Here is a 12,542-nt window from a genome sequence, read left to right on the forward strand (position 1 = left end):
GTTTTGGGCACTGTTGAACAGGAACATTCTCTCCTGTTCAACAAATGTGGGTTCAATTCAAAAGCAACATTGTCACAGATAGGCTAGTGTTACATTTCTGTAAAGTTTCAAAAACATCTTCCATGTTTTGGTTACTGTTGAACAGAGGCATATTTTCCTGTTCAAAAAAGTCTGACACAAATTGTCGTAGTTGTGGGTTAAGGTTCGATCTATACTGTCCTTCAAACGAGTCGTAGAACCGTCATTGTCACAGATAGTGTTACATTTCTGTTTTACATTCAAACGAGTCGTAGAAGTAGTAGTACATTTGCGTTTGGTTGTTTTTTCTTTTAGATTCCTGTCACTCATACTAGCAGTATTGATTGAGGTACATAAATCTGTTGATGTACAGGGATGACTTGTTTGTAATGAATCCTTGTTTCCTCCACATTGAGTTTGCATTGCAGTTGGACAGAAATGAACAGGTGTTAATTGATAAACACATTGATAATGGCTTTTGAGAAAATCAATCAATTCTGCAAAGGAATTAACTTGATGACATCAAAACTGCAGCGCCATTTGAAGAATGGTTACAATTTCTGTTTCTTTTATGGGAATCAAACAAATAAAAACATTGACTATCCAAGTTACCATGAATGGCAATAGTTGACTCCTGAAAAGTAGCAAGGATATAATTTGAGACGATAAACGCCTGATGCAATCCCTCCTCAAGGTCAGTCAACTCAAAACCTTCATCATTCGCAACATCAGTAGGCAACACAGCGGGATTCGTATGTCCAGAAATCATGTCGAAAAAATATTACATTTCAAAAGCATGTCCAACCACAGTTGTTGGCAAGTGTTCGTGTCCGAAGTAGCCTTCAGTGTGTGTATATGTATTCATGTGACAGAGAACGTGACCTCATTGTTCAATCCTCTCTCTCTCTTCTTTCTCATTCGAACGCACACACGCAAGAACGTAGCCTACGCACGCATGCACGCGCACGCACACACACACACACACACACACACACACCCCGCTGACGCACACGGCAAACCACGCACACACACACTGACTGTCGGCAAGCATCTCTTTTTGTTTTCTTTACCTTTGTTTATTGTGTTTTCGATATTTGTGTTTATTTTTTGCTTGACTTATCTGTTTTATTTTAATGTTTGCTATCCACATCGTGTGATAAATGTTTCTTCTCAGTCTCCGAGTCAGTTTAGTTTCTGCGCGCCGCTTTGGTACTCCTTGTTTTTCTTTCTGGTGTTTTGTGCGCGACTGATTTGCGGATTTATTTTTATTCCTTTCATATGCAGTTGAAGTGTTGTGGGTGTTATTGTCTGTATATGCTATGTTGCGTCTGTGTATGCCTACAAGAATTTTGGGTGTAATGTGCCTGTGGTCTGCTCGCAGTCGAGCACAGAAAACATGGCGGCGCCCTGCAGGCAAATTCGTGGAAAGTCTTCCCGACCGCAGATACCAGCGTCGTCCGCGACGCTGGAATAAATTGGGCAAGGTAGCAATGTAAATGAATTGGATCTGTGCTTGTACTGCATCTCTGGCCTTTGAATTCACTCCAAATGTACTGGCTCAGCGTGAGAGGCAACATCCTGTCGAAGTCGTAAGCACGAGGCTGACTGGGAGATTATTATTCGAAGAGCATGCTGAAACGGATTGTAAGTACAATATTTTACATGTTCTCGACATTTCTGTTGATCTTTCCTTAACTTTAATTGTTTCCTTGATTTAAAACCCTAGGGCTTGTATTTTCAGTTGTGATACTAAGCACGTATCTTTACCACAGTATCTGATCACTTCACACTTGAATTTTGGAATGATGAAGTGGAATTATTTCTGGATCTAATTTATTCCTTGTTCCCCCCCTCTCGATTCCTTTTTTCGCCACATATGTATTGTCGTGTAAGGGGGTAGATGCGTGTACTGGCTGATTTTTTTATTTTTTTACTTCGGTCAGATACAGATGATTGGAAAAAAAACCTTGTCAAGGATTTCAGAATTTAATAGATCTGTTCGAAGTTTTTACGGGATGGGTCCTGTTACAATACAGACTGAATGTGCGCAAGATGAACTTTTGATTAAACATACACACACAAATGAATCTCTTGATTATGTTATACGGCGAATGTCCAGTTTCCACCACCACGTCTGTGGTATGTTTTTATACTGTTTGATTGAATAGACTGACGTGCATTCTTTCGCAAATGTGCGCGCGTGTGTGTTTGTCTGTGCCTCAGACTTATTAATCAAAGATGATGTTGCACATTGCAGATCTATGCGACAGGAGCAAGTGGACAAGACAGCTACATTTGTCTGAGCGAAGATCCAACGGTAAGCTCTTTTAGCCGAAGACAGCGAGCCTGGGTGCATGCATGCAAGCTTCTATCATTTTCGTGTGAGTGCTGCAGGGCTATTAGACGAACGACTTTTCATTATTCTTGATTTGGAGATCCATGCAGGGTATTAGAAAGTGCAGAATATACACGTTTGAACAAATACGATGTGTGTTTGCTCTGAAAAAAAGAAAAAAACGCAACAAACAAACATTGTATTTGTTTAAAGTATCACAAATATTTATTACCTGTATCTGCATGTTTTGATAATGATGAAGGGTAAATTACTTTGACGTGTGCTTTTTTTTTTTTAAACCACACTGATAACGAATGATAGAAACACACACACTTAATAACATATCCACAAAAATTGTAACAATAAATGTAAGCTGAACAATGCCTGCAACACATTTGAGGCCTCAGAAGGAAGTAATTATGAGATTCAGACAGAGAGAGAAAGCCCAACACGAAACCAGTTGTGACATTTTTTATTTCATTATGTAATATTAAAAACACGACAACAACGTATTTCCTGTACTTAGTTTCGTGCAATTATGGATTGCAAAGTATGTCTAATTGAGTGGCATACAGAGGCACAGTTGCATGAAAAACCAACTCGGATCAGGATTTTACATGGACACAACCTAGAATTTAACATCCTGGGGGGAGGGGGGTACTGCGCCTTTCAGATCAAGATGTAAAGATCTATTTTAAATAATACTTATTAGAAGGGAACAAAATCAAACAAACTACAACAATCGTTCTGAGGGGAGAGAATTACCTCTTCCGAAGAAATTACCTCCCTTGCTTTTCTTGTCGTGACTTATGTAGAGTAAAGTGAATAGAAAGTGAATCAGTCAGTAACAAAAAAAAAACCACAACATTTCTTAAGATCAATGAGGAGTCTTGAAGTATTTGTCAATGTTAATCTTGTATGCATAACAAACAATATATTACGGATTGATAATTAAAGAAAATCGTCTCTTCTACAGGGTTGACCCCCCTAAAAAGGACACCCACAACCATGCAAATTACTTCTGCATCTGTTGAACCAATTATTTTATATATGGTATTCATTAACTTCAGTAACTTATGTTCTGCCTTTCCAGTAAGTGGCAATTTTGTAAATTGATAATGGTCTGACTTTTGTGCAATTTTAATTTTTTTCTCCAAATTCGGGGGTCGACTAAACAGAACGAGTTTTGACATTGAGCGGTAGCCATTTTTACCTAATTTAAACCCTTCAGGCTTTTACATTTTTGATTATTTTGAATGTCTGAGTATGTAAAAACATCTCCTTCAACCCCCAGGCTATCGATGACCTGAAGAAAGCATGCAGTTACAGCTAGGTTCAGGGCAATCCTCAGACACGAAAGCGTTGGTGTCATTGGTGATGCAAAAGTTAGATAATTTAACCTACAAATTTGCCACTTTGTGAACTGCACATGCATAAAATCAAGTTTAAGTATGCTGAATATGAAGTTATCCAGTCAATTGGTGTAGAAGTTATAGCATGTCTGTCAGTTAACAGTATTTAAAATCTCTAAAGTAAAATCTGACATATTCGAAAGTTTTGCATAAACACCCAGACAATTTTTACGATATTCTCCTAAGCTTCTCCACTTCTCAGCCCTGTCTTGGAAATGAATTCGAATAAGGCAGTCAAAATAACTTAGTTTGGAGCACCCATCAATCAGAATAAGCATTAACTTTTGACACAGGAAATATCTTCTACCGAAAGCTCTCCTGGTTTTATTCTACATTTTTCTTGCATAATGGTAACAAATTTAATGATAAATCTAAACAACAAAGTGACTGTGGTAAGATGAACAAAGTTAAAAAAACAAAGGATTACTGTAAATGGTTTACGAATCGAAATCTAAACAAGTTTTAATGATAAGTAAAATGATAAAAAAAATTTTTTTTAAAAAAAGCTAACGTCCTCGCATTTGTCCAGAATTATTCCATGTTTAACATGGGAACAGAGGGATAATTGGTCTAAAGAATTTTTAAAAAGGAGGGTTAGGGTAACCCTAACCCTCTTTGGACTATCTGTATGCAATGCCCGCTATAGGTGAAAGACTTTTGTGGAAGCCATGGAAGAATGCATCGCTGTTGTGCTGGTTCAGCTTGAGGTCCTGTCCTAGCGAATATCCTGCACACACAAAAACACGACTTTTTAAGCCACTTATGTTGCATTCCGTGACATAGCTTTGTTAAAACCGTGTGCCTGTCAGATAATAATGACAGATTTTGTTGATATACATTTTTTTTAAGACACCCCATATAATATTGTTTGACAATCTCTTTCAACATAGTTTACGAATCACCAATGTGTATACAAACGCAAATAACCCACAGGTCAATAAATTACTTTCCAGAGAGAGAGAGAGAGAGAGAGAGAGAGAGAGAGAGAGAGAGAGAGAGAGAGAGAGAGAGAGAGAGAGAGAGAGAGAGAGAGAGAGAGAGAGAGAGAGAGAGAGAGAGAGATTAAAACTAGAAAATGTGTGCTATATAAAACAAGGATAATCACTGTCAAATCTTTGCTTGTACCTGCATGGTGTTTACTGCGCTATATACACAACCTGTTTTATTTCATTTTTTGTTGTTTTTTTTGGGGGGAGGGGGATGTTTTGTGATGAGGGTTTTTTTCAAAGCCTTTACTGCTTTAGTCATTGAATCCACCCGACTTCGATTTATTGTTCAGTGATGGGTAATTGTGTGACCAACTATGTAAGTTAGTGATTGTTCTGGCTTCATACAATGACATTGCATTAATTTTATAAGTGTATGTGTGTGTGTTTCAGGCAAAAGCTGATATTACAGTCCTAGTTGTATGCAGTACCTCTGCTTCTTCGTTCAGGAATCAAAGTATACAATCTAAACCGATCATTTTGTTCAATAATGTTCAGCTTACCATCCCGAAGAAGGCAGTAACGTGCCGAGATATTGATTATAGATATTAACGTACCTAACCTGGTTACTGGTGTGTTTTCTTTTTATTTCAATAATGTAAATGTGTGACAACTTGCAGGGTACTTGATGTTCAGAGCAATTTTCTGGCAAAAGACCTTTTATGGATCCAAGAAAACTTTTGTCGTGGTGCACAAGTCAATCAATTTGGTTGATAAATAATTTGTGCTGCATTTTCCCTGGTTCCAAAACGTAGTATGTATTACCACATGTCCTTACCTGTCATTGGCATCACATGATTCTCTGCAAGCAGTCTTTTGTGGAAATACGTCATTTAACACTTGCACTTATAGTAGGGCTGATGGGGTCTATGTCGACCAAAAGAGTGGGATTCTCTGTAGGTCGAGTTCCTGTAGGTGGATTCCCTGTATACCTAAGACTTTAAAATTGGCAATCTAGTATACAGGGAATCCCACAGGGTGCAGTTTTTCAATAAAACTTGCAAACCATACTCGAATTTCTAAGAAATATCAAAAAAAATCGAAAAACATCAAATTCTAACGATGTCGCTAAGCATCACGTGACTTTCATTGATATTAGCAAAACGCTACAGGAACTACACTTTGTGGTATTCCCTGTATACAAGATTGCCAATTTTAAAGTCTTAGGTATACAGAGAATCCACTTACAGGAACTCGACCTACAGTGAATCCCATTCTTTTGGTCGACATAGACCCCATCAGCTATAGTAGGTGGCTGTGGAACGGTAGACATGCAACGACAACGAACAACAAAAGACAAAGTGTGGAGTACACTCATTTTTCTTAACATACGCTAAGTTTCTTTGAGAATGCTCTAAGTGAAAATCAGGGGTTCCTAGGCCTGATATCACAATTAAACAGCTTCTTCTCAGAATCAGGAGGGAAAAAACGAGATGTCGTGACAAGAACAGACAGCAGCAGCAGCAACAACAACATTGCTAAATCGTCGCTTTAACAAAATTTCATGTTTAGTATCGCAGACAAAGCACGGCTACTGATCCGACCAAAGCCACACTTAATTCATGCACGATGGGCACATTGTTATGGCCAGCTTGTTAACGTGAGCATTGTGTATGTTTTACATAGAATTGAATGTGTTTGTCGTTGTGTCTGTCATCTATCTTAGTCGTTTGATTTAGAATAAAGCAAACTTATTACAATGACGATTTTCTTCGGTTTTTGATGAAGGATTGGCATCAAGACTTTTCCTATTTTCCAACTCTGCCACCATACACTGGCCGTTCAGGTCTGCATGTCGACCACATGGTGTGTGATCAGATTTTTCGGACATGTTCACAATGCTTACATGACCACCAAGTGGAAAATCAGTTGGTATTTGTTATGTTTTTGTGTAAGCACAATCTTCATACAAGTAAACAGAAACAGTTTTGTTGCAAACAGAGCCTTCATAAGAAAAATTGCTTCCAAGTCAAAATACATACCCCTTTTTCGTATTGCGTAAAATATACCCATAAATTCTGGACATCATATTTTTATTTTTTTCACAACAATGAAACCAAACTTTGGCATATATGTTTCAGCAATATATTCACAATAAAACCTATGAGTTTGAAGGCTGCATCTTGTTTTCATTTCATTTCATTTCATTTTCATTACTTTATTGTCCCATCGCTGGGAAATTCGGGTCGCTTCCTCCCAGTGGAAAGCTAGCAGCAACGGAGTCGCGCTACCCAGGTGTCTGCGTGTTTAGGTGTATTCAGCCACCTGCACTTAATTATGGCAGAATGACCATGGTCTTTTACGTGCCATTGTGATGACACGGGGGTGGGACATGGCTTCCGTCTCTGGGTCTGCACATAAAGTTGACCCGTGTCCGTCCCGGCCCGAATTCGAACCTGCGATCTTCCGATCACAAGTCCAGTGCTCTACCAACTTGTTTATTTTTGAGAATGTTTTTGCAAACCCATGCAAATGGCCAGTTTCTGGGGAGAGACTGGGGAGATAATGGCCAGTATAGAAAGAGTTAATAAGTAAACTAATGTCAGAAGTAGGTATTTACCTTGTTTGCCTTCGCGTTCTTGATAGCCCGCTGCAGCATTTGTATCACTTCCCTTGACATTCAAAACGCCAATGTATTTCTGAAAGGAAAATAAAGATATTGACCGAAACATCACACAAGTGGTATATCATGCTTGGTTTTGTTTACAGTGCCTGTTCTACGACCACATCTGATTGTAATTTAAATAAAGAAAAACTGTATCCATTTATTACTTCTCTATTTGTGTGTGTTTGTGTGTCTTTCTTTCTTTATTTGGTGTTTAACGTCGTTTTCAACCACGAAGGTTATATCGCGACGAGTGTTTGTGTGTGTGCAGGGGCGGATCACATCATTTTTAAGGGGGAGTTTCCAAATTTCTTTTAGGGACAATTTGACGACGCGAAGTGTTTAGTTGAAGACGCGAAGCGTTCAACCTCCTTGGGGGGGGGGGGGGGGGGGGGGGTCCGACAAATGTTGATAAAAACAAGGAAAATGGATCAATCTGAGCCAAGAAACATCCCCTAATACACCTTCCAAAAAAGTAAATATATTAAGAAGAAACATTTGAATCACAACAAGGACAATTGATCGATCTGGCGCAACCTGAGCAAACTAATTAGCCAACTTCTTTCCAAAATCGTCACTTAGAATACAAAGGCCGGCTCCTAAGTGGTCCGGAAACCCCGGAACCCCCCTCCGGATCCGCCCAGTGTGTGTGTGTGTGTGTGTGTGTGTGACCGATGACCTTCTCTAAATTCTAATCGTTGCGTTTGCATGGTAATAAAGTTTTAATACTGGATATGCCCATGAAAAAATATCATTTCTTGTTCATGTCATTGTGTGTGTGTGGACCGTGACTTCTGCTTGCCTCGACGTCTTCAGAAAAGACAGAAAATGCCAGCAGGCGTATGTTCTTGGAGCACTCAGTATGCCGTCATCTGCAAACCAATAAATACAAATTATTCAATTGTGTAAATAAAGAACAATCATTTTAATATCACAACAAAAAATTCATATAACTGTAGTCTTCACCAGAGGCATCCACTACACTATCTTTAAATAAAACTGCCGTAAAAAATTGAAATACTATAAAACTTACCCCCACTCAGATCTATTTGGGATTATTCAAGTTTCAACCATGAAACGATGCCGGTTTGGACAGATCTGCTAGTTTGCCGCTGAAACTGAAATCAAAGGCGATCTTCAGAACTATTTCTAATCTTGTATTTGTGATTAATATAAAATACTGATCTTCCCAATAGAAGCTGATGTGTATACACATGACCAGGACAAGGTATTTTGTTACAAGGCATTTACGCAGACGTCGCAGTTCAAAATATCGTTTTAGATCTGATTTTGTACAGCAGCCTGTGTGATTCAGAATCGTCTGCCCTTTTTCGGTTTAACATTTTATGGACGATTCCTATGAGGCTGCTCAATCATAACTGATGACAAATTCAGAAACAGATGATGGTTTCAAGTAGGCTACAGTAATGATTCGTTAAAAATGTCAAGCCACTCGTCGATCATTCACACTCAAAGAACCCAAGCCAAATCTGCTCTGGTTCCGAGCAGCTTTTTCCAACTGAGACCCTAATTGTTACGCATCTGCCGCGAAAAGATAGACCACAAACAAGCGGCACTGTACCATGCTTTCGTTTATGTTGCTAAACAGATTAAATGTGCATTGTAAATGTGCTTACAGCAAAGAAATGCATCCTTACTTACCACAACAATACTGGTACCACATTCATCGCACTTGTGTCTTCTTACCAAAACCTATCGATATGTTTGTTTACGATATATTGGTAATTACTAACCGTTGACTATTTTTCAAAAATCTGAAATGACTTTTAAGAATCAAAGAAAGATTCGCTAAAACGGTTGACTTCAGAAAATAAGCAATATTTTTCTGAACCATGAAATAAAAATCGAAAACTCCGTTTGATCTTTTATTTTGGTAGATTGATGACAACAGCCGGAACTGAAAGTACCAGAACCAAAAATTAAGGGCATTAATCAGGTAAACTAAGAAGATTGTCGTTCCTGGCGCGCACTTCACATGTCCGTCAAACAGTGTCCGAGTGAGAGAAAAAAAAAAATTTTTTCGCAGTTCGACAGTATATGAGGCCCTTCTTCATATCAAAGTGTAAAGGTTGCTGAACGATGTTTTTCCTTTTTGCTTGTTTAGTTACACTTTAAAATGAAGCTAAATGTACAGACATTGTGAACAAAAATCTTCGAGAGCAGAGGTGGTATGCACGATAAGGTGCAAAACTTGGCAGGGACTAAGCCCTTTGTCCGGATTGGTTCAAATCTGAAGAAATCCGGGCATTTTTTCTTGCACACCGTGCTATACCAGGGTCATGAAATATGAAAATACTTACAAATCGAGGGGGGGGGGGGGGGGGTCATTATCAAATGGGGGGTTCATCTAGCGTATTCTCATTTCAATGTGTCTGTTTCAGGAGGAGCTGAACCACGCATTGTTCCGTCTGGGCGTTGACCAAGACTACTGGACAGCAAACACGAACAAAGGTATCCTCAGTATTACACGCATACTGTGTGAACATTTTCTGTCTGATTTTATTGTTCGCTTCATTTTGCTAGTTAAAGATTTGCAGCAAACGTGAATCTCTCGCTCGCTCGTTTGCTCGCTCGCTCTCTCTCTCTCTCTCTCTCTCTCTCTCTCTCTCTCTCTCTCTCTCTCTCTCTCTCTCTCTCCAGTATGTTCGCGAAACAGAAACAAGTAAATATATATGTATTTTATTACTCATTATCTTGAATTGTTATTTGCATGTAATTATTGATCTCTTTTTGATGTTGATGATAAGTGATCATACTGACATCTGCATGCTGTGAATAAAAATGTTTAAAACAAAAACAAAAACTGATGTTGTTTAAATCTTTTATGTTGGCACTTGCAGTGATAAAATGGAGCAACAGTGTCTACGCCGGCGCTAAGGTCCTGAAAACAGACGTCGCTGGTGCCTTGTGCGTACTTGGTAAGATACGTGTATTTTTGTGAGTGTGTTTGTGCTTGTGTGTGTGTATGTGTGTGTGTGTGTGTGCCGTGTGTGTGTGTGCGTGTGTGTGTGCGCGTTAGTGCGTGAGTGTGTGTGTGTGTGTGTGTGTGTGTGTGTGTGTGTGTGTGTGTGATGTGTGTGTGTGTGTAGCCTATATGAATGTGTTTAGGAGTGTGTTTATATGTCTGTTTTCTATGTTCGTTTTTCTGTGTGTAAAACGTGTCTGTTCGAGCGCGCGTGTTCGTCCGTCCGTTGGAGAGCTTTTGTATTACGCTGGTATTCCTGCAAAATTCCCTTTTGATCGATTAGAGTTTTCTTTCTTGTTTTTATTTTTATTTTATTTGTTATTTAATTTAATCTTATTGTATTGCTTTAGCCTATTTAGATGAGTGTGTCACTGTGATCGTTTATTTTCATGATTTGTCTGTTGTTGTGTGTCTTTCGTCAGCTTTGATGACCCAAAGGTTAAAGTTTTTGTGAATGCTTCGTTTTCACATTCTATGTACATGTAGTTGTTTACTTTCTTTCTTGGTAATGGATCAAAGACACCACAATAGAGAGACAGATTCTTTCTTTTTTTTTAATGCAAGGAATTGTCGTTTTTTTCTTCAGGATTCATTCAGTATGACCACGCACATCATCGTGTATTATTCTAACAAGTATTTTTTCTTCTTCTGTTTTTGACAGACACACTGGACAGCACGAACAGATGTCCGACAGGTAAGCTTTGATTCTAGCTCCAAGCCGCCTATATTGACGACCAGTGGAGTTTGGTTTGGTGTGGGTATGAGCGTGCGAGGGAGCAAGCAAGCGCGTGTGTGGGTGTGTGGAGGGGTGTGTGGGTGTCAGTTTGAGGGGTTTTATTTTTCGATAAATGTCTTTGATGACGCCGTCTTACTCGGCTTTTAGTGAAAGTTGAGGCGACACTGTCACGACCTCCTTTTGTGAGGTGTGTTTTTATTTGTGTGCATGATGTGTGTGCGCGCGCGTGTTTGTGTGTTTGTGTGTATGTGTGTGTGCGTGCGTGCGTGCGTGCGGGTGTGTGCATTCGCGTGTGTCCTACATGTTGATGCATTATGTCTGTGCATGGCCGCTTTCTGACCTGAGCTTTTTTTGGTCTCATCCTCAAAGTTCTGACTCAATTATAAAATACTTCTTCTCCTTCAGACTGGGTGGAGAATGGCGGGTCGTGTTACCTGACTCTGGGTACTGTGGTCAAGTCCTACTCTGCCGGGGCCGCTCTGTGTGAGAGGTAAGAAACGGGTCTGAGTGGTCCGAGACTGCCAACACCATGTATTTGCTCTCTTTGACGAAAGAACGACAAGCGAAAACACTTGCAAGGTGCATGTTTAATGTGAGACTGCTGTGTTTCAAGATTTTTACCCGCGTATCCGACGTTTTGTTTTTCTTCGTGTAAATAGTTTCCAACACGAAGACATACCTTGTACACTAATGAAAGAACAAACATTTGAATTGGTCCTGATCAGGAGTAGCCAAACCGGTTGAAGGAAACTGCTGAAAACCCAACAACCAACTAACTAGTATCCAACCTATCTTGTAATTATTCGATGGAATAGAATAAAATTCTCACGTAGCATTTTTTTTTTGGGGGGGGGGGGGGGGGTTGGAGGGGTAACGGATATACCCAAGAGTTAGCCCCTTGGAAGTGACGTTACATACTGAAGAAGAGCGAAAATCTGAGATTCACTCAGTGTGACGGTGAACCTCATATGGAGTTTAATGATCGAGATATTGCTCGCTACATGTATACCATTGTCATATTTGAGGGAGAAATTGTCTGAAGCACCCTTCATCATAAAATTCTCTTCTTTCAGGGGTAGCAGCGACAGCCATCTTGTTCGTGTGGATTCCGAGGCAGAGAACACGTTCTTGTCCACCCTCGTACCCACTGGCTCTGCAGCTACTGAAAATATGTTGCTGGGTAAGTTGTAAATGGTTGTGATGGTGGTGGTGGTGGTGGTGGAGATGATGGGGGGGGGGGGGGTGGTGGTGGTGGTTGTCATTTGCCGTCAAAAGGCAGTTTGTTTTTACTGACAAAAAAAAGCGTGTTATCGTGATTTTCAGTCCTGTTCAGTTATGTTACGATTGTTAATAACTCATCAAATTGTGTCGTTCATTCTCTGAATGTTAATATTCATTATTTCTGTAAGGGGGGTGGGGGGGGGGGGGGGGGCAAAAACGTGACTAGTAGCAATAACAACAAAA

General features: G+C 39.6%; 1 protein-coding gene across 2 annotated transcripts in view; it reads left to right on the forward strand.

Moving 5' to 3' along the window:
* Positions 1-12,542, forward strand: part of LOC138971086 (cell surface hyaluronidase CEMIP2-like) — a 76,194-nt gene that overhangs the window by 60,615 nt on the left and 3,037 nt on the right. For both annotated transcript variants that reach the window (XM_070343685.1, XM_070343686.1), the window contains 5 exons: positions 9,759-9,828; positions 10,218-10,295; positions 11,004-11,036; positions 11,484-11,568; positions 12,152-12,258. In XM_070343685.1, coding sequence (XP_070199786.1) covers positions 9,759-9,828; positions 10,218-10,295; positions 11,004-11,036; positions 11,484-11,568; positions 12,152-12,258 — 373 coding nt within the window. The remainder of the gene's footprint in view (positions 1-9,758; positions 9,829-10,217; positions 10,296-11,003; positions 11,037-11,483; positions 11,569-12,151; positions 12,259-12,542) is intronic.

This window comes from Littorina saxatilis, linkage group LG7 (genome assembly GCF_037325665.1).
Source record: "Littorina saxatilis isolate snail1 linkage group LG7, US_GU_Lsax_2.0, whole genome shotgun sequence".
In the NCBI taxonomy this organism is placed as follows: Eukaryota; Metazoa; Mollusca; class Gastropoda; order Littorinimorpha; family Littorinidae; genus Littorina; species Littorina saxatilis.